This window comes from Salvelinus sp. IW2-2015, linkage group LG5 (genome assembly GCF_002910315.2).
Source record: "Salvelinus sp. IW2-2015 linkage group LG5, ASM291031v2, whole genome shotgun sequence".
Lineage (NCBI taxonomy): Eukaryota > Metazoa > Chordata > Actinopteri > Salmoniformes > Salmonidae > Salvelinus > Salvelinus sp. IW2-2015.
In genome coordinates this window covers 25,490,580-25,513,844 of record NC_036844.1, presented here as the reverse complement: position 1 = coordinate 25,513,844, position 23,265 = coordinate 25,490,580, and the positions used below count along the sequence as shown (strand labels likewise).

Sequence of the window (23,265 nt, the reverse complement as noted above, 5' to 3'; positions counted from 1 at the left end):
TTTCTATTACTGTTTATTTCGGGTTTTCTTTCCTATTTAACTTACTTTTATAGATGCCTTGGTGGGCGGGTGGTTTGGAGGGAGGGGATGGTTGGGAGAATGAGGGGTTGTACTGTTTTTGTTATATCTGAAAATGTATAAATAGATAAAACATTTAAGTATATTTTAACATATTGGACCATGCATAAAGCCCAGTGTTTCCCAACCCTGGTCCTCGAGTACCCACAACATTACACATTTGTAATGTAACCATGGACAAGCACRCCTGAACTTGTCAACCAATCATCAAGCCCTCAGTGAGCTGAATCAGCAGCCCAACCGATGAAGCATAGTGGCTACAAAATGTTACATAGGCTGAAGCATGGGGTTTGTCAATCCTGAATTATTATTTTTTATAATTATTATTCTATTATAAATATACATAATTACTCATTATTGTTATGTTTTTATTACAAAGCATGGCCCTTTCAAGACTCCATTGTCCTTTTTGAGCAGTGTTACGTAGCGATGGGCATTCCGAATCTTTTCTGTGAGACGAACAATTTGGCTCCATTCATCTAAAAAAGAGCCATACACTGGGCCCCCAAACAGCTCTTTGTTCAGTAATGCTTCGAAAATATACCTAAAACCATTAAGAAAAAAATTGTACATCTAATTTAAAGCCTAAAATATTGCCCAACACATGTCAGATTATGAAATGTGAGTTCAAATACATTATTACCTGACCAAATTATTAGATGGCCTGCAAAAAAAAAACCGGGTGAAAAAAAAAAAAAAAAACAAAGAGGCTCTCTCCTCACTATATTTGCTCCTGCACTAATGGAATTACCAACTTTCATGAGAACGCTTTATAATTCTTCTGTAGATAAATCGACGTCTGGAGCCCAAAAAGCAATAGAAAACAGCATGCAAATCAAGCGAGCCAAATGACACGGCTCTTTCACATATGCTATTCGGTTCCCAACGTTCACCAAAAAGAGCTACTACAGTTGTGGACCAAAAAGTTTTGAGAATGACGCCAAATATTAATTTTCCACAAAGTTTGCTGCTTCAGTGTCTTAGATATTTTTGTCAGATGTTACCTATGGTAATTACTGAACAGTAGAATACCAAGCATTTAAGTGTTCCAAAGGCCTTTTTATGCATAATTACACTGAAGTTTGAATGGCCAACGAGTCCATAATTTGCCAGTTGTTGCGCCCTTCCTTTCTTCAACGACCTCTGCAATCCGCCCTGGAAGGCTGTCAATTAACTTCTGGGCCCACATCCTGACTGATGCAGCCCATTCTTGCATAATAAATGCTTGGAGTTTGTCAGAATTTGTGGGTTTTTGTTTTGTCCACCCGCCTCTTGAGGATTTGACCACAAGTTTTCAATGGGATTAAGGTCTGCGGAGTTCCGTGCCATGGACAACAAAATATCGATGTTTTTGTTCCCCGAGTCACTTAGTTATCACTTTTGCCTATATGGCAAGGTGCTCCAACATGCTGGAAAAGGCATTGTTCGTCACCAAACTGTTCCTGGATGGTTGGGAGAAGTTGCTCTCGGAGGATGTGTTGGTACCATTCTTTATTCACGGCTGTGTTCTTAGGCAAAATTGTGAGTGAGCCCACTCCCTTGGCTGAGAAGCAACCCCWCACATGAATGGTCTCAGGATGCTTTACTGTTGGCATGACACAGGACTGATGGTAGCGCTCACCTTGTCTTCTCCGGGCAAGCTTTTTCCCGGATGCTCCRAACAATCGGAAAGGGGATTCATCAGAGAAAACGACTTTACTCCAGTCCTCAGCAGTCCAATCCCTGTACCTTTTGCAGAATATCAGTCGGTCCCTGATGTTTTTCCTGGAGAGAAGTSGCTTCTTTGCTGCCCTTCTTGASACCAGGCCATCCTCCAAAWGTCTTYGCCTCAATGTGCGTGCAGATGCACTCACACCTGCCTGCTGCCATTCCTGAACAAGCACCGTACTGGTGGTGCCCCGGTCCCGCAGCTGAATCAACTTTAGGAGAAGGTCCTGGCGCTTACTGGACTTTCTTGGGTGCCCTGAAGCCTTCTTCACAACAATTGAACTGCTCTCCTTGAAGTTCTTGATGATCTGATAAATGGTTGATTTAGGTGCAATCTCACTGGCAGCAATATCCTTGCCTATGAAGCCCGTTTTGTGCAAAGCAATGATGACGGCACGTGTTTCCTTGCAGGTAACCATGGTTGACAGAGGAAGAACAATGATTCCAAGCACCACCCTCCTTTAGAAGCTTCCAGTCTGTTATTCGAAGTCAATCAGCATGACTGAGTGATCTCCAGCCTTGTCCTCGTCAACACTCACACCTGTGTTAACGAGAGAATCACTGACATGATGTCAGCCGGTCCTTTTCTGGCAGTGCTGAAATGCAGTGGAATTGTTTTTTGGGGATTCAGGTCATTTGCATGCCAAAGAGGGACTTTGCAATTGCAATTCATCTGAACACTCTTCATAACWTTCTGGAGTATATGAAAATTGCCATCATACAAACTGAACATTTATATTTGTCATTCTCAAAACTTTTGGCYACGACTGTACTGTTGCGCAGCTGCACCTAAACCATGCTTGAAACACCGGTTGTAACTGAATTTGTAAAATGATGCCACTCGTGCAATTGAAGGACTAATTAAGTGGTAGCAATGGAAAACTGTTCCCCCCTCTTTTTTTACTAAAAGCCAAAACAGCTATCAAAAGTATTTTTGCATTAAGAATTGTTGTGCATTGACTGCTTGTAAGAATACATGTTACCCTCCCTATGACTCTTGCAACTTGAATGCACCTCAAGAGGAATATTTATCTGGCATGGAACACACAAGGCAACTAGGTAAATAGTTAAACTATTCTATGGGGTTTCCTGATTTTGTTCTAATAACATTACATGGCAAAAATATGAGCACTGGAAAGTTGCATCCATACCTGAATGGTAAAGTATAGGCTTTGAATGACTGACAGCAGCTACAGCAGGCTACACACCACTGTTTGAGTTGAGCTCCGCGATTGTGTGCATGATAAGACTTTTTAATTCTCTTCATCTGAACATCGGCGTGTCAGCAACAATCATGCATGTCAATTCAGTGCACACAGCTTAACAGAGAAAATACAATTTGAGAATACATTTATTTGCCATTATAAACTGGGTGGTTCAAGCCCTGAATGCTGATTGGCTGAAAACATTTTTTTTTACTGCTCTAATTATGTTGGTAACCAGTTTATAATAGCACTAAGGCACATCAGGTGTTTGTGGTATATTTCTAAGGACTGTATCCTTAGCCGTGGTATATTGGCCATATACCACACCCCCTTGGGCCTTATTGCTTAAATATACACTGCAAGTACAAAACATTAGGAACACTTTCCTAATATTGAGTTTCACCACTTTTGCCTTCGGAACAGCCTCAAAATTGTCAGGGCATGGACTCTAAAAGTGTCGAAGGTGTTCCACAGGGATGCTGGCCCATGACTCCAATGCTTCCCACAGTTGTGTCAAATTGGCTGGTAGAGGATCCCTACGCTGAATAGTTTATTCTCTCTCATTCCACAGATGCTCAATTGGATTAAGATCTGGTGACTGGGCAGGCCACTGCAGTAAAACTGAATTCACTGTCATGTTTGTGGAACCATTCCTGGACAATCCTAGACTTGTGTCATAGAGCATTATCCTCCTGAAAAAAATATATTTGCAGATGGATACACTGCTGCCATAAAATGCACATGATTCGCAAAGATGTTCCGATATCCTGTGGCATTCAAACGTTTCTCCACTTKTAACAAGGGGCCCAATGTGTGTCATGAAAACACACCATGATGGATATGTGTGGTTCTTTACACCATTCAAACTATCACGGATTACAAAGGGAATACCAGCCGCGAGCTGCCCAGTGACGGGAGCCTACCAGACGAGCTAAATGCCTTATGCTTGCATCAAGGCAAGCAACACTGAACCATGCATGAGAGCACCATCTGTTCCAGACGACTGAGTGACCACGCTCTCCATAGCCAATGCGAGTAAGCCATTTAAACAGGTTAACATTCACAAGGCTGCAGGGCCATATGGACTACCAGGACTCAGAGCATTCGCTGACCAGCTGGTAAGTGTCTTCAYTGACATTGTCAACCTCTTCMTGACCCAGTCTGTAATAACTACATGTTTCAAAGAGTCCACCATAGTCCCTGGCCCAAGAATGCCACACACCTAAATTACTACCGCCCCATGGCACTCACATCTGTACCCATGAAATGCTTTAAAAGGCTGGTCACCCCACACTGCCCTTTCCTACCTGGACAAAAGGAATACCTACGTGAGAACGCTGTTCATTGACTACAACTCTGCGTTCAACAYCATAGTGCCCTCTAAGCTCATCACTAAGCTAAGGACCCTGGGACTGAACACCTCCCTCTACAACTGGATATTGGACTTCCTGATGGGTCGCCCCCAGGTGGTGAGGGTAGGCAACAACACATCTGCCACGCCTGACCGCCTCAGACACGGGGGCGCCTCAGGAGTGCGTGCTTAGTCCCCACGGACTCCAACTCATTAAGTTGCCAACTACAACGAGCAGTGGTAGGCCTGATCACAGACGAACGAGATTGACCTCCTCCTATAGGCTGACACCTGGCAGTGTGGTGCCAGGACAACAACAACAACCTCTTCCATAACGTGAGCAAGACAAAAGGAAGCTGATAATGGACATACAGGAAAGGGCGACCACGCCCCCATACACATAGTCAGAGCTGTAGAGAGGCAGGTCGAGAGCTTCAACTTCCTTGGTGTCCAATCTCAATAAGGAACTATCATGGTCCAAACTAGAGGTCGACGATAATCGGAATGGCCGATTTCAAGTTTTCATAACAATCGGAAATCGGTATTTTTGGGCGCCGATTTGCAGTTTTTTTTTTTTACAACCGTTTATTTAATCTTTATTTAACTAGGCAAGTCAGTTAAGAAACATCTATTTTTCAATGACGGCCTAGAAACGAGCAGAACGACAGATTTTTACCTTGTCAGCTCAGGGATCCAATCTTGCATGGATTACATTGCACTCCACGAGGAGCCTGCCTGTTAGCGAAATGCAGTAAGCTAAAGGATAAGTTGTAGGCTAGCATTAACTTTCTTATAAAAAAAGCAATCCAATCAATGACTTCATTGCTTCCAAATGTGTACTTAACCATAACCATCATGCCTTTCTTAACAATCAATTGAGCACAAGTATATAATTTTTAAAACCCTGCATATTTAAGGCTTAAAGGAAATCCAGTTAGCAGGCAAATACCAGAGTAAATTTGCTGTCATTTGCTCTTGCGTTCAATTGCACACGCAGAGTCAGCGGTATATCAAACAGTTTGGGCCGCCTGGTTCTTTGCGAACTAATTTGCCAGAATTTTACGTAATTATGACATAGACATTGAAGGTTGTGCAATGTACAGGATATTTAGAACCTCATGGATGCCACCCCGTTAGATTAAAATAGCCGGAAGGAATAAACATTTTTGTTTTCGAGGTGATAGTTTCCGGATTAGTCAAAGGTATATGGTTTAGAGAGAAATAGTCGACGCGTTATAATTCCTGTAATAACTTGCGGCTGAATTTGAAAGGGGTTCCTTCGTTATTTTACCGCTCATGTCTTCCATAGAGAATGTCATGATCTACTTCAAATAAGATCTGTGTTTCGTGCAGGCTTAAACCGCCTCGACGTTTTGATACCCGTGTAAATCTCACTAGGATAAGGTAACGTTTGTCAACATATTTTCATAAATCCACTCTACATTTTTTTTTTTTTAAATCTTTGCTTATATTTAGCCAATATTGATCAGAGTTACCTTGTCCTATGGATATCTACACAGTTATAAAATTGGCACGGTGATGTAAGCCTACACGAAACACAGACCTTATTTTAAGTGAATCTAAAAATATCCTATGGAATAAATGAAGGAACCGCTTTTCAGATTTTGCTAGGTGTCATGGGAATTATGACTCGCACTTTGGTTGTCAATTCTTACCATGCMCATKATTAAAATAGGATTTCCTGCATATAGAAATTAAAGTTTTTGTTTTCAACATTCATCACAGGTAACTTAAACTCTTTTATTCAAACAGTTGAAAGTATTTGTCTCCTAAGCAGACTCTTCAGTATCATTGTCACTTCAGAGCTGTGTACGTGTGTGTATTTATGTATTATATTAAGTTAAAATAAAAGTGTTCATTGTTCATTCAGTATTGTTGCAATTGTCATTATTACAAAAATGTGTGTGTGTATGATATATATATATATATATATAAAACATTAATTATTTTATTTTTTATAAATCGGCATCGGCTTTTTTTGTCCTCCAATAATCGGTATCGGCATTGAAAAATCATAATCGGTCGACCTCTAGTCCAAACACACCAAAACAGTTGTGAAGAGAGCACGAGAACGCCTATTCCTCCCCGGGAGGCTGAAAAGATTTGGCATGGGAACTCAAACACTCAAAAAGTTATACATCTGCACCATCGAGAGCATCCTGACCTGTTGCRTCACCGCTTGGTATAGGAACCACTCAGCAAGGCGCTACAGAGGGTAGTGTACGGCCCAGTACATCACTGGGGCCGAGCTTCCTGCCATCCAGGACCTCTATACCAGGCAGTGTCAGAGGAAGGCCCTAAAAATTGTCAAAGACGCCAGCCACCCAAGTCATATACTGCTGTCTCTGCTACTGCAAGGCAAGCGGTACCGGAGAGCCAAGTCTGGGATCAAAAGGCTCCTTAACAGCTTCTACCCCCAAGCCATGACCCCGTTATTTTAGCACAGGCTTGATTTACACTCACTGGACTCTAACCAAACACACTACACAGACACTAACACGCATGCATATTGACCACAAACATGCTGCTGCTACTCTATTATCTATGCATTGTCCATTTACGTTGACTTGTTACCAGTACCTCTTATATATAGCCTTGTTATTTTACTGTGGTAAACTAGTTCTGTTCGTTTATTTAGCAAATTTGTCATTTATTTTTTACTCTGCATTGTTGGTTAAGGGCTCGTAAGTAAGCATTTCACGGTAAGGTCTACCTACACCTGTTGTATACGGCACATGTGACCAATTGAACTTGATACCTCAACATGAAACAGCAGGAACMTGGATTCATCAAACCAGTTAAATGTTTTTCCAATTCTCCAGTGTTTTCTTTCCTAAGCCCACCGCAAACGTAGTTTCTTGTTCTTTGCTGAATGAAGTGGAACTGTAAGGTCGTCGGTTGCCATATCCCATTTGGACACCAATGATGTAATGACCTGTCAGCTGACTAATTCTAGCCCATCTGTTGCTCTGCACAATTTGACAACTGGCTGGATGTCCGTTGGGTGGTGGACCATTCTTGATACACACGTGAGACAGTTGAGTGTGAAAAACCCAGCAGCGTTGCAGTTCTTGACACACTCAAACCAGTGCGCCTGGCACCTACCACCATACCCCATTCAAAGGCACTTAATTATTTTGCCTTGCCCATTCACCCTCTGAATGTCACACACACAATTCATATATCAAGGCTTAAAAATCCTTCTTTAACCAGTCTCCTCCCTTTCATCTAAACTGATTGAAGTTGACATAACAAGTGACGTCAATTAAGGGATAGAGGCTGTCTCTTATACACATCTAGATGTGTATAAGAGACAGGTATTTGATGTTTGAAATAATAAAAAGTTCTAAATATGCTTAAATTCTAAATATAAGTAATCCAGGACCCTAGGCTGGCAACTAAACTGATAAGTAATTTCAATGGGGCTCTCTCTATTCTGATAACGGTATAACACAATCTAACTTCAACTTCACAATCTAACAGATATATTGGCACGACAGCCATATTGCAGCTCCATCCCAAAGCCCTTGCTTGGAAGTATACTTCGCAAGACTGTTAAGAACCTTGCCCTCATCTAGGCCAAGGTGGCGAGACATGGCAGTGATGACACCATAGGCCTTGTGGATCTCTGCACCAGACAGGATGCTTTTGCCAGCATACTTGGGGTCCAACATGTACGCACCCAATGGGTGTTGCTGGGCAGCTTCAATGTGGTGCTCTTATTCTTCTCACTTTGCTCGKTGAGGTAGATTGCTGCTATAACGTGATGACCCTTCACATACCTAACCATTTCCTTGGCTCTCTTGTAGAGTGTATCCATTGTTTTCAGTGCCATGATGTCATTGAGGAGCAGATTCAATGCATGAGCAGCACAGCCAATGGGTGTGATGTGAGAATAGGACTCCACTTTAGACCAAGCAGTCTTCATGTTCGCAGCATTGTCTGTCACCAGTGCAAATACGTTCTGTGGTCCAAGGTCATTGATGACTTCCTTCAGCTCATCTGCAATGTAGAGATGGGTGTGGGTCCCGTGTGGCTCAGTTGGTAGAGCATGGCGCTTGCAACGCCAGGGTTGTGGGTTCATTCCCCACGGGGGGACCAGGATGAATATGTATGAACTTTCCAATTTGTAAGTCGCKCTGGATAAGAGCGTCTGCTAAATGACTTAAATGTAATGTAAATGTGTGTTGTCCCTGGTGTCTGTGCTCTTGTAGAATACTGGTTGAGGGATGGAGATGTAGTTAATTATTCCTTGCCCACGAACATTTGACCACCCATCAGAGATGATTGCAATACAGTCTGATTTCTCTATTATTTGCTTGACCTTCACTTGAACTCTGTTGAACTCTGCATCCAGCAAATGAGTAGATAAAGCATGTCTGGTTGGAGGGCTGTATGCTGGGCGATGAACATTCAGAAATCTCTTCCAATACACATTGCCTGGGAGCATCAGAGGTGAACCAGTTGCATATACAACTCGAGTAAGACATTCATCAGCACTTCTGACTACGTTCCTCCGCTGAGTCAAAACAAACTTCTGATTCCAGGAGGACCATGAGCTGTTGCTATCGATAAGGTGTCCGATTCATCATTTTCACCTCAAATAGAGGTAGAGGGACATTTGTCAGTTGCTGCTTGTTGTGAGCGCTGAGGGAACTTTATGCACTTGGCCAGATGATTCTGCATCTTTGTTGCATTCTTCACATATGATTTGGCACTGTATTTGCAAAATGTACACAGCTTTTCCTTCTACATTAGCTGCAGTGAAATGTCTCCACACATCTGATAGTGCCCATGGCATTTTCTTGTAAAGTTTAGGAAAAAAAATGTMAAAAAAAMMMCTAACAAATACAATTCCATGTACAGATAAATAGTTAAGCAGTTAGATTAAACAACTCCTTTGTAAGATAAATGTTTTAAAATGAAACATGTATGGAAACAGGTGAATTAACACTCCTCAGTTAGCAGGCTCAAGTAAGCTAAAACCCACACGGTAGCAGAAACTAACTAGCAGAAATTGTTAACAAGTTAGAAATGATTTAAAACACACTTTGCTGTAGGCTGCTATTTACTAGTTTAAAAAATGTGTCATAAAATATATTCACCMCACCCAGTATTGTAATCAATACTTACCAGAAAGTATGTAGTCCTTGGCTCAGACAGTGTAGAAGTGTGGGCTCAATAGCATCTCATTAGTGTGCAATATCTTGAGAATCAGCTGTACATGTGATGGAAGAATGCACTGTGCATGCAGAGGGTTGCAATTCCATTGAATTGGGAATAGTTTAACCAAAATATGAGACAAGACCTAGAATTGCCTTATGTGTAGTATTCCCCCAAAAATGTTCACTGTTATAAGCTAACTTTTTTGATGAATTTAAGCAAAATTCCCCAAATTCCCAGACTTAACTTCACACGGAAAAATTCCGGAAATTTACCAGAAAGTTTCTGACTCTTTGCCAAGCACTAGTTACTACTCGAGGGTCGCTCTGACAGGAGGGTAGCTCTGACAGGAACAGGATTGGGCAGCCCTGTGTTACATGATGGTCCATCCCACCGCTCTCACTTCTCCACTCTGTTCTTACCCACAAAGTATCCTATGAGAGTGCAGTGGAAGTAGGAGACGCGCCCCATGCGTCCGGGTGTGCCTGGCCCCCCCGCCTCCCCGTTGGCTTGCTTCTTGTAGTTGTCGTAGCGCAGCACAAAGCACAGCAGTAGCCCCGGCATCACTATGTCCCCGATCCCCAGCATGGAGAAGTGACTGCCTGTGGAACTGGATGGAGAGAGGGTTGAGATATAGGGGGAAAAGGGGGGAGGGATGGATGAAATATAGGGAGAAAATAAGAGGGGGAGGGAACCAAGACAAGGTGAAGGGCAGGATGCAAAGAGGAGGAGCGGGAATAATAAGGAGATGACAGTCGTGGGTTGCGTCATAGCGGGAAGGTAAAAGCAGGAGTGAGAGAGGGTGGGAAAGGGCAAGAGAAGAGGAAATAGAAGCGTGAGTTTCAGCGCTCATAACAACGGCAGAGGTTAATCAATACAACTCTAGTGAATGGAGCTGGAGGTTCACACACAAGTCCAGCGACCCACCCCCCACGGTCAGGCTATGGTACCTGGGGAAAACTAGCTTGCCGGGCAGGGACAAGCGTGGGACGTCACGGCCCATCCCAGGGCCCAGGTGGAGCTTCCTGGAGAGCACGTCTAAGGGGTTGTCAGCCGGCTGGGTGGCCACCTTCACCATCACGTTGCTGTTGAAGATGTAGGCCGAGAAGAACACCTGCAGGACAGACACATATCGAAGAGTCATCTACTGGGGCTCAAGCAATCCTAAGAAATTGCCACTGTTTGTAGTTCTGTCTTACACATGTTGTCTAACCACGACAAATGTGATTGAAGAACAGAGTTGGCCTTTAAGGCTCTACCATGGTGTACAGCGGGAATAACCATTAACGTCAACTGTCCTGTTAGCATGGAAATGTCAGTCTATACCATTCTGCTCTATTCCCTGTTCTGCTCTGTCCACCTTAATTAACCTAAGAGACATGGAACAGTGAAACTCTGTACCTTATGTCTTCGCACATACAGTAAGCCACTTTGACATCGTCTACAGCGACGAGGAGAGGGCCTTCGGAGTGTGGTGTCAGGAAAATAACCTCACATTCAACGTCAACAAAACAAAGGAGATGATCGTGGACTTCAGGAAAGAGCAGAGGGAGCACCCCCCTATCCACATCGACGGGACAGTAGTGGAGAAGGTGGAAAGTTTTAAGTTCCTCGGCGTACACATCACGGACAAACTGAAATGGTCCACCCACACAGACAGTGTGGTGAAGAAGGCGCAACAGTGCCTCTTCAACCTCAGGAGGCTGAAGAAATTTGGCTTGTCACCAAAAACACTCAAACTTTTACAGATGCACAATCGAGAGCATCCTGTTGGGCTGTATCACCGCTTGGTACGGCAACTGCTCCGCCCACAACCGTAAGGCTCTCCAGAGGGTAGTGAGATCTGCACAACGCATCACCGGGGGCAAACTACCTGCCCCCCAGGACACCTCCACCTCCCGACGTCATAGGAAGGCCAAAAACATTATCAAGGACAACAACCACCCGAGCCATTGACTGTTCACCCTGCTATCATCCAGAAGGCGAGGTCAGTACAGGTGCATCAAAGCTGGGACCGAGAGACTGAAAAACAGCTTCTATCTCAAGGCCATCAGACTGTTAAACAGCCATCACTAACATCGAGTGGCTTCTGCCAACAGACTTAATCTCTAGCCACTTTTATAATTAACATTAGGATGTAATAAATGTATCACAAGTCACTTAAACAATGCCACTTTATATAATGTACTCTATACCATCTACTGCATCTTGCCTATGCCGTTCGGCCATCGCTCATCCATATACTTATATGTACATATTCTTAATCATTCCTTTACACTTGTGTGTATAAGGTAGTTGTTGTGAAATTGTTAGATTACTTGTTAGACATTACTGCACGGTTGGAACTAGAAGCACAAGCATTTCGCTACACTTGCATTAACATCTGCTAACCATGTGTATGTGACCAATAACATTTGATTTGATTTTACAGCAGGGGTGGCAATCTAATTTTGCCCCGGGGCCACTTTTGGGGTTCACACACACACCTTAATTTTTTTATGCATTGCCTCACTGTCAAAATGTGCWAAAAAAATAATCCTCTATCCATAGTTTTACTTGGATTATATTTTACCAGGTTAGTCTCATTGAAATTAACCACCTCTTTTACAAGAGACCTGGCAAAAATAGCACACAAAGTTGCAGAAACATTTACAACATCAAACACAAAGCACTACAGTTTAAAAAATATAAATGTACACATTGAACACCAAGATGGCTTGGGAATGTGTGGTGCAACTAGGGATCAAAATATTGACAGCCCCCCACTTCATTTTTCATCATAATGTTTTGGAATTTTCCATGTTCCCCAACTGTCTAGCTTACATTTAGGTGATTATTAGCACGCACGCTGGACACATTCAAGATATTTGTAACTTTTTTTTTTACTCAAACCACCCGTGGGCCGGATTGGACCCCCTCGCGGGCCGGATGACTCATGGCCCTGCCTGTGTTTTAGCAGTCATATATTTGGGTCAACTGGGTGGCGGTGGGGTGAAGGGAGGGGGGGGGGGCTCTCTTACCCAGAACACGTCATAGATGAGCAGCCCTGACAGCAGCAGGCAAGACACCTTCAGACTGGGCAGCCGCACAAACGCTATCATGGCCACACACAGCCCCATGGCTAGAGCTGAGGAGAGAGAGAGGAATATCACACATGGAGGGAGGGGGAGAGAGGGAAAGAAATGCTCACACACACAGATCTCAGATAGACAGAGGAATCAAACCTTTATGAACACACACATGAAGCTCAGAGAGCACGAGAGCGAGAGAGCGAGAGAGAGAGAGAGAGGAATCAGACATGAACTAGAGGTCTTCACATGTCCAAAAACCACCCAACCAAATATGCAGAAATTACATTTTAAAAACAGACTGTTCCCAATGGACCCAAGGACAGTCAGACCCACTCCGAAAAGGGCCGTGGTAAAGAGACCCGTGCTGGTTCGGCTCAAGAGAGACCTGTTCAGATCTGAAAGCAGAACGAACGAAAACTCCCAACTGGGCGCTGCTAGCGCCATCAATAAACAAGCGATATTGGCCAAATGATCCACAGTTAGGTGCCCTTAACTGCGTATAACAAATTACAAAAACAACTATTCGTTGTGTAGCATATTCATATATAAATATAAAGGGAGACCAGCCTAGAGAGAACGAGAGAGATATGCCAGTACCATGGATTTCTTTAGATTTGTCAGATATCTGTATAGGCTACTACTGCTATACGTGTACAGAAGGAGGCTAATTTGTAACATTTCTATCAGAATATTTTTTTGAAAGATAAGCATGATAATTGTTAGCCTAAAGGAGCAACTCTGCTTAGTCTAAAACAGTCTTCCTCACCCGAAGTTCAACTGTCAAGAGTCAGTTTGAGTGCACTGCCTTCATAGGCCTGCAGTAGCTAAGTCTAATAATAACCATACCACACCTACACAAAAGTTGCTTAACTTTATTAGGGTAATAACAAAAGTCAGTCAAGTCATTTATAATAAAAATACAAAACAGGCCTACAGAAGCTCTTACCAACAAAGGAGATTGCCTACCGTAGTCCTACCCAACAAATGACAGCAATAGATTAATGCTATTTATTTTACAACAGGCCTACTTTTAACATTGATATTTTKGTCATTTAGCCTTAAACTAAATACGGAGCACAAAGTTAGCCAACAAAAAGTAAAACATACCCCTTTTTACATAAGTTATTTAAAGAACTGGTTTAGATTATTAATATAATAATGGATTTACAATAATAATAATACAAATAATAACACAATAGAATGAATACAAAAATAAATGAAAGGTAGAAAATTGCATCAAACCTAAATAGCACAGTCCATTAGGTCACACCAACATGCTTCTCATCTTTGTCCACTAGAATATTAAAACTTGTCCGAGGACATTCCCCTTGTCGGCTTCTTTTCACTATACTCTTCATCCTCTAACTTTTGTTTTACTCCATCTTCGCAATAAACAGTAGCTTAGGCTAAGGCTAATTTTACTCACTCGTCTCACCTTAGCAGCAGGCGCACATGAGATGAGCAGCCGGAACCAGTTTCAGCTGGATATAAGCTACATGATTTATTGAGTTGCAATTAGCTGACTCCGATAACAAGCGTGCGCAGTTCTCATCACACAAAATTAACAGAGGACAGGTCCAATAAGGTCGAGTCGGTAAATTCATTTTAATTGCACATACCCAAGGCCTGTGGCAATTATTTCAGTCCCAACCCTGATCCGAGACAAAAGTCTGAATTTAGGACCCGCGCCCGCTCCAGTCCCGATCTCGAAAATTCCGGTTCCGTTGGACCCATGAAGACCTCTAATATGAACACAAGCAGCTCAAAAACACATGTAATGGAGCTCAGAGAGTGAGACACACAAACTGAGATAGAGAAACTAAAGAAAGGCAATGGCAAACAATAATCTGAAATACGCCGTTTACGCCCCCACACACAAGGCAGTCATGACACAATGACATACCGTCCATGAGCAGCCAGTGTCCCGTCAGCACCCAGATCAGCACCAGCATGACAGAGAGGGAGAAGGCRAGGAGCTCGGCCAGAGTGAAGCGCCCACAGCAGCCAAACGAGATCCTACAGGGGGGAGGAAGGAGAGAGATGGTTTATACACACTGGACAATAATACACAATCTCTTCACTGGAAAATACATTCTCTAAACGCAAGTCGATATGTACGGGGTTAAATATGTAGATATAGCAAAGTTTACTCAAAACCTAGACAAGGCGGTCCAGGTTAAGAGTTAAAATAAAGGCCAGATGCTTTACATTGTCAAACAGAAAAGGGGAATTAAAGAGTTGTGACATTGGAGACTTGGCTATGGTAGCCTCTCAGTTTGACATGTGGACCAACATGACACCATGCATCTCTAACATCCTATTGATAAGCCTGAGGACGGATGGCGCCGAATCAGTTGTGCCTCTGGAGTGAATAGAGACTCAATAGCATATGCTGCGGAACAATTGGTATTTTGTTATTTTTGGTGCCAAAGTGATCACAGGCCAACAGGCACACACCGATTCAAATGGCATTATGCAGATTGAGATACAAGAGAGAACAATAGAGATAAAGAGTGAGAGCCAGAGGGGGGAGAGGAAGACAGCAGGGTCCTGGGAGAGAGAGAGAAAGAGAGAGAGACCATGGACAAAGAAACTTACTTACTTGTTTTGTGGGGAGCAGGGTCTGGTCAAGTACTGGCACATTGGCAACAGGAGGAATGCAAATGCAATTGTTGCAAGAACTGATGAGGAACAACAAAGAGGGAGATAGATAAGTGAACGAGTAAACGAGAGAGTAATCGTAACCAGACAGTTTGTTTCAGTCCATTGGTTTCCACTCAGTTTAACAGAGTGATAATCATTGTCATCTCTCCCATAAGAAGTATGCAGAGAAATGTTTTTTTTGAAATCAATGCATGATGATCTGCATTTTGCCTAACTGCACGACTAATATATCATGCTCTAAGGAAACAACTAAATTAAGGTCTGCTTGCCTTTAGACAAGAAATTGCTCTGTAACATTATGGCACATTTGTTTGTGTGTGTGGTGTGCCGGGTCAGGTACCTGCGGTGCAAATGGTGAAAACCACCTGGACAGAGTCGAAGAAAAAGAACATGACGAGCAGAGACACGGAGGCACCTATGGGCAGGAACAGAGCCTGCGTGGAGTCTATGGTTTGAATACCTGCAAGACAACACAATACATGCACAAGTGAGAATGCTCAAACACACAGATTGTCTGTGTCTATCACTATCATACACACAGGCATACACATTTCTGCATGTGCTGCATCTATAGCCTGGGTAACAGCAAACAAACCAACCACTAAATATAAGGAATCCATGGTATGACGACTTCCAACTTGTAAACAGAAAAGAAAAACACACGCTCTGTATGTCTTATGTCTCACCAAATATGTGAGACTCACTGTTGTTTGTGTTGCCATTGTTGAAGGCCCCATTCGGGACAGGGTTACCATCCTTATCCTTCTCCTGGTTCTCACAGTCCATGTTCAACGATCTGCATGGGGAGAGAGAGGGAAAGGTGGAAAGAAAGGTTGACTAACTGAAATAAATCAAGCTTATATCACGGAGAGAATAGCAAAGACTTGTTTTAAAAAGAGTGGATAGCTCAACATAGGTGTTCAATGCTTACTATAATGGAAATAACATGATAAAGAAGATGAGCCCCATAGTGACGAGTGTTGGCCTATCTGGGATGTAAGCACTTGGACAGGGTACTCACCTGAAGCTGCCATAGACAATGAGGAGGATGGAGATGAGGAAAGTGGACACCTGGCTGGAGTCGACGAGTGAGTACGCCCTATAGACAGAGCGAGAGAGATTTCAGATGATCATCCATTTCCTCCACAGAATATATTACAGAGTAGCCCATAGTATACTTCAGTGTTGCATATGTCAACAAAGTTGTATTAATAACATGGCTCACTTTGCTACATKGAGTAAACGAGTTATAAGTGGGTTGAGTTTTCTTTACTATTTTGTACATTGTAGCATAATAGTGAAGACATCAAAACTATGAAATAACATATTCATGTAGTAACAGAAAAATATATATTTTAAAATGGGAGATTCTTCAAATAGCCACCCTTTGCCTTGATGACAGCTTTGCACACTCTTGGCATTCTCTCAACCAGCTTCATGAGGTAGTCACCTGGAATGTATTTCAATTTACTGATGTGCTTTGTTAAAAGTTCATTTGTGGAATTTCTTTCCTTCTTAATGTGTTTGAGCCAATCAGTTGTGTTGTGACAAGTTAGTGGTGGTATACAGAAGATAGCCCTATTTGGTAAAAGACCAAGTCCATATTATGGCAAGAACAGCTCAAATAAGCAAATTGAAACGACAGGCCATCATTACTTTAACACATGAAGATCAGTCAATGCAGAAAATGTGAAGAATTTTGAAACTTTCTTCAATTGCAGTCGCAAAAACCATCAAGCACTGATGAAACTGGCCCATGAGGACCGCCACAAGAAAGGGAGATCCAGAGTTACTTCTGCTAYAGAGCATGAGTTTATTAGAGTTACCAGCCTCAGAAATTGCTTCCCAAATAAATGCTTCAGAGTTCAAGTGACAAATAACTGTTCAGAGGAGACGTCATGAATTAAGCCTTCATGGTCGAATTGCTGCGAAGAAACCACTACTAAAGGACACCAATAATAGGAAGAGACTTGATTGGGCCAAGAAACACGAGCAATGGACATTAGACCGGTGGAAATCTGTCCTTTGGTCTGACGAGTCCAAATGTGCGAATTTTAGTTCCAACCGGAGTGTCTTTGTGAGACGCATGTATGGTTTCCACCGTGAAGCATGGAGGTGGTGTGACGGTGTGGGGGTGCTTTGCTGGTGAAAGTCTGATTTATTTAGAATTCAAGGCACACTTAACCTGCATGGCTACCACAGCATTCTGCAGCGATACGCCATACCATCTGGTTTGCACTTAGTGGGACTATCATTTGTTTTCACAACAGGACAATGACCCAACACACCTCCAGGCTGTGTAAGGGCTAATTGACCAAGGAGAGTGATGACCTGGCCTCCACAATCAGATGACCTGGCCTCCACAATCAGATGACCTGGCCTCCACAATCAGTTGACCTCAACCATTGAAATGGTTTGGGATGAGTTGGACCGCAGAGTGAAGGAAAAGCAGCCACATGCCCAGCATGTGGGAACTCCTTCAAGACTGTCGGAAAAGCCTTCCAGGTGAAGCTGGTTGAGAGAATGCCAAGAGTGTGCAAAGCTGTCATCAAGGAAAAAGGTGGCTACCTTGAAGATTCTCAAACAAAACACTTTTTTGGTTACTACATGATTCCATGTGTAATTTCATAGTCTTGATGTCTTCACTATAATTCTACAATGTAGAAAATAGTAAAAATAAAGAAAAACCCTTGAATGAGTACGTGTCCAAACTTTTGACTGATACTGAACGTTTGGTTTTGTCGATGTTTGATGCTGTGAAACTTGGGAAATAGCAAGTACTGTCATGTAATGATAGCTTGGTTGGGACAGGCGAGCACATCAGCGGAGGAGCTCGAATGATTTCTCTCTGTCACATGGAAATAGTTTCAGTGTTTAGCTGTATATAGTCAGCTAACTATTTGGTTGCTTTGTCTTGTTTCTACCAATGTAATTCCTATGGAAACAGCCCAAGTTGCTTGCTATAGCTAGCTAGTTGGTCAGGCAAATTAGCGGTACGGTAGCGGTAAATTTGGGCTGCGCTCAAAGCGTCAACCTCAGCTGTCACTTTCACTAGCCAGCCATAAATGGCAGCTAACTAGCCACTGAAATGAAGGCTAGAGTAATTTGTGTTTATCTGTTGGGCTTAGGTTATAGTTTGTCATGTTTGCAAGGTACAGATACTCATTGGCTTGTCTTCCTATTATTTGACAGCTTAGCTGCCGTGTTAAGGTAGTAGATGCCTGCGCAGTGGAGCTCATATGAGAAGGATATTTGTTTACAAAGCCAGCTAACAAACTACTTGTTTTGGCCTATTTCTACTGATGCAATTCATTTGGAAACTGTCCCAGCTTCGTAACTAACCAGCCAACATTGTCTAACTCTGTAGCTAGTCAAGCAAGAGTTGAATGGAGGAGAGAGAGGGAGAGAGTGTGGGTAACTATCACAATTTATTATGAAAACCCTTTATTAGGAAGAGAGTATGTGTATGGTTGAGAGAAAAAAAGAGGAAGGAAGAGACATTGTGTGTGAGTGAGTTGTTCCTGACTACAATTGCATCCTATTTGTTGCTCCTCTCCCTGTTACTCTGTTCCTCTAGGTCAGTGAAAGCAAAGGACATGATATGGAGTCAGGGCTCAGCAGCAAAAAGGCATGGAGGAAGAGGAGTTAGAGATGATTGGAGGGATAGAGATGTGGAGAGTGGAAGCAAAGTGAGAGGACAGAGGGAGAGCACACCTGAGAGGGAAGCCTACGTTTCCATGGAGTGTGTCTGCCCCAAGTCCCACCCTTGTACCACACAGCCTGGGCCTAAAGTGACAGTGGCAGGGGGTTTGGAGTTGTTTTTAAGTGGTAGGAACATATCTGCTCTAGAGCTTGTAATGGGTTACACCAAGAGAATGGGTGGGGTTGGCCATCTTGACCAACCGAGGAGCTATTACAATATTGGACACACAGGCAGAAAATGGTGGAAGTATGTGTTTGGGGGATGCTCAACATTGCCATCATAAATTGTGTGGGGGACCCGGCCCCTTACCAGAAATCCCAAGTGCTGGTACCTAAAGCATTCAAAATTCAGCTTGTGCATTCACTTTGTGATATGGCTACAGTGGCAGGAAGAGGAGAGCCAAGAGTGTGGCACCAGGGCGTGTGAACTGAGTTGTAACTCATTTGAAAGCAGGTGAAGTTTGAAGGGCACAAGAGAGGGTGCGTGGTGTGCATCCGGAGTGGATGCAGGGCAAAGAGTGGGAGAAACCTCTGTTGGGTAGTCCACGTGTTCTGTGACACTTTGCAGGGTGGGGCCGTGGTTCCAGAAGTGATCTTTTGTAGGCTAAATGCAAACACTAAAGTGACAGTGTGAAATACATCCTACAAATAATTTGTCTCTGAACAGTTGTGTATCTTCTCTCTTTGTCTCTAATACTTGTTGCATTAACTGAATTGTGAAAGTAGGCTACTATTTCTACATTGTGTTTGATTTTAATTTCACCTTTATTTAACCAGGTAGGCCAGTTGAGAACAAGTTCTCATTTACAACTGTAACCTGATAAAAATAAAGCAAAGCAGTGCGACAAAAAACAAGAGTTACACATGGGATAAACAAAAGTACAGTCAATAACACAATAGAAAAATCAATACACAGTGTGTGCAAATGGAGTAAGGAGGTAAGGCAATAAATAGGCCAATAGTAACAAAGTAATTACAATTTAGCAAATTAACACTGGAGTGATAGATGTGCAGATGATGATGTGCAAGTAGAAATACTGGTGTGGAAAAGAGCAAAAAAAGTAAATAAAAACAATATGGGGTAGGTAGTTGGATGGGCTATTTACAGATGGAATATGTACAGCTGCAGTGATCGGTAAGCTGCTCAGATAGCCGATGCTTAAAGTTAGTGAGGGAGATATAAGTCTCCAACTTCAGCGATTTTTGCAATTCGTTCCAGTCATTGGCAGCAGAGAACAGGAAGGAAAGGCGGCAAAATGAGGTGTTAGCTTTGGGGATGACCAGTGAAATATACCTGCTGGAGCGCGTGCTACGGGTGACTGTGTTATGGTGACCAGTGAGCTGAGATAAGGCGGAGCTTAACCTAGCAAAGACTTATAGATGACCTGGAGCCAGTGGGTCTGGCGACGAATACGTAGCGAGGGCCAGCTGACGAGAGCATACAGGTCGCAGTGGTGGGTATTATATGGGGCTTTGGTGACAAAACGGATGGCACTGTGATAGCAAACTGGATGCAGTCTGAGTAGAGTGTTGGAGGCTATTTTGTAAATGACATCGCCGAAGTCGAGGATCGTTAGGATAGTCAGTTTTACGAGGGTATGTTTGGCAGCGTGAGTGAAGGAGGCTTTGTTGCAAAATAGGAAGCCAATTGTAGATTTAATTTTGAATTGGAGATGCTTAATACGAGTCTGGAAGGAGAGTTTACAGTCTAGCCAGATACCTTGTCCACATATTCTATGTCAGAACCGTCCAGAGTAGTGATGCTAGTCGGGCGGGCGGGTGCGGGCAGTGATCGGTTGAAGAGCATGCATTCAGTTTTACGAGCGTTTAAGAGCAGTTGGATGCCACAGAAGGAGTGCTGTATGCCATTGAAGCTCATTTGGAGGTTTGTTATCACAGTGTCCAAAGAGGGGCCAGAAGTATACAGAATGGTGTCGTCTGCGTAGAGGTGGATCAGGGAATCACCCGCAGCAAGAGCGACATCGTTGATATATACAGAGAAAAGAGTCGGCCCGAGAATTGAACCCTGTGGTACCCCCATAGAGACTGCCAGACAACAGGCCCTCCAATCTGACACAGTGAACTCTGAGACGTAGTTGGTGAACCAGGCGAGGCCGTTGAGTCTGCCGATAAGAATACGGTGATTGACAAGAGTCGAAAGCCTTGGCCAGGTCGATGAAGATGGCTGCACAGTACTGTCTTTTATCGATGGCGGTTATGATATTGTGTAGTACCTTGAGCGTGGCTGAGGTGCACCCGTGACCMGTTCGGAAACCGGATTGCACAGCGGAGAAGGTACGGTGGGATTCGAAATGGTCAGTGATCTGTTTGTTAACTTGGCTTTCGAAGACTTTAGAAAAGACAGGGCAGGATGGATATAGGTCTGTAGCAGTTTGGGTCTAGAGTGTCACCCTCTTTAAGGAGGGGGATGACCGCGGCAGCTTTCCAATCTTTAGGAATCTCGGACGATACGAAAGAGAGGTTGAACAGACTAGAAATAGGGGTTGCAACAATGGCGGCGGATAATTTTAGAAAGAGAGGGTCCAGATTGTCTAGCCCAGCTGATTTGTACAGGCCCAGGTTTTGCAGCTCTTTCAGAACATCTGCTATCTGGATTTGGGTGAAGGAGAGCTGGGGAGGCTTGGGCCAGTAGCTGCGGGGGGTGTGGAGCAGTTGGCCAGTGTTGGGGAAGCCAGGTGGAAAGCATGGCCAGCCGTAGAGAATTGCTTATTGAAATTCTCAATTATCGTGGATTTAAAAATCGGTGGTGACCATGTTTCCTAGCCTCAGTGCAGTGGGCAGCTGGGAGGAGGTGCTCTTATTCTTCATCGACTTTAGTGTCCCAGAACTTTTTTGAGTTAGAGGTACAGGATGCAAATTTCTGTTTGAAAAAGCTAGCCTTTGCTTTCCTAACTGACTGTGTGTATTGGTTCCTGACTTCCCTGAAAAGTTGCATATCGCGGGGACTATTCGATGCTGGTCGAGGGCAGTCAGGTCTGAAGTGAACCAAGGGCTATATCTGTTCTTAGTTCAATTTTTTTTAAAGGGGCATGCTTATTTAAGATGGTGAGGAAATTACTTTTAAAGAACATCCAGGTCTCCTCTACTGACGGGATGAGGTCAATATCCTTCCAGGATACACGGGCCAGGTCGATTAAAAAGGCCTGCTCGCTGAAGTGTTTTAGGGAGCGTTTGACAGTGATGAGGGGTGGCCGTTTGACTGCGGACCCATAACAGATGCAGGCAATGASGCAGTGATCGCTGAAATCCTGATTGAAAACAGCAGAGGTGTATTTGGAGGGCAAGTTGGTCAGGATAATATCTATGAGGGTGCCCATGTTTACGGATTTAGGGTTGTACCTGGTGGGTTTCTTGATAATTTGTGTGAGATTGAGGGCATCTAGCTTAGATTGTAGGACGGCCGGGGTGTTAAGCATATCCCAGTTTAGGTCACATAACAGAACAAACTCTTTAGATAGATGGGGGGKCAATCATTTCACATATGGTGTCCAGGGCACAGCTGGGAGCTGAGGTGGGTCTATAACAGGCAGCAACAGTGAGCGACTTATTTCTGGAGAGATTCATTTTAGAAAATTAGAAGCTGGAACTGTTTGGGCATAGACCTGGAAAGTATGACAGCCTGCAGAGTTCTATCTCTACAGTAGATTGCAACTCCTCCCCCTTTGGCAGTTCTATCTTGCCGGAAAATGGAAATCTCCGAATTTTTGGTGGCCTTCCTAAGCCAGGATTCAGACACGGCAAGGACATCAAGGTTGGCGGAGTGTGCTAAAGCAGTGAGTAAAAAAACTTAAGGAGGCTTCTGATGTTAACATGCATGAAACCAAGGATTTTACGTTACAGAAGTCAACAAATGAGAGCGCATGTGGACACACAGGGCCTGGATAAACCTCTACATCCCCCAAGGAACAGAGGAGGAGTAGGATGAGGGTATGGCTAAAGGCTATCAAAACTGGTCGTCTAGTGCGTTGTGGGCAGAGAATAAAAGGAGCAGATTTCTGGGCGTGGTAGAATAGATTCAGAGCATAATGTACAGACAGGGGTATGGTAGGGTGCGAGTACAGTGGAGGTAAACCTAAGCATTGAGTGACGATAAGAGAGGTTGCATCTGTGGGAGCACTAGTTATGCTAGGTGAGGTCACCACATGTGTGGGAGGTGGGACAAAAGAGGTATCGGAAGCATGTTGAGTGGGGCTAGGGACTCCGTAGTAAAATAAAACAATGATAACTACCCGAAACAACAGTATACAAAAGAATACTGACATTAGAGAGACATAAAGCAATC

At 43.4% G+C, this 23,265-nt stretch overlaps 1 protein-coding gene across 2 annotated transcripts in view; it reads right to left on the bottom strand.

Annotated features, from left to right (window-relative positions):
• LOC111964100 (signal peptide peptidase-like 3) overlaps nucleotides 1-23,265 on the bottom strand; it is a 39,021-nt gene that overhangs the window by 8,896 nt on the left and 6,860 nt on the right. Inside the window, exons 2-9 of one of the 2 annotated variants that reach the window (XM_023987822.3) lie at nucleotides 16,282-16,359; nucleotides 15,947-16,056; nucleotides 15,601-15,720; nucleotides 15,199-15,277; nucleotides 14,500-14,612; nucleotides 12,546-12,652; nucleotides 10,476-10,639; nucleotides 9,948-10,135 (exon numbers count right to left, since the gene is read on the bottom strand). In XM_023987822.3, the coding sequence (XP_023843590.1) occupies nucleotides 9,948-10,135; nucleotides 10,476-10,639; nucleotides 12,546-12,652; nucleotides 14,500-14,612; nucleotides 15,199-15,277; nucleotides 15,601-15,720; nucleotides 15,947-16,056; nucleotides 16,282-16,359 (959 nt within the window). The remainder of the gene's footprint in view (nucleotides 1-9,947; nucleotides 10,136-10,475; nucleotides 10,640-12,545; nucleotides 12,653-14,499; nucleotides 14,613-15,198; nucleotides 15,278-15,600; nucleotides 15,721-15,946; nucleotides 16,057-16,281; nucleotides 16,360-23,265) is intronic. The other variant, XM_023987824.3, reaches the window with a different exon arrangement.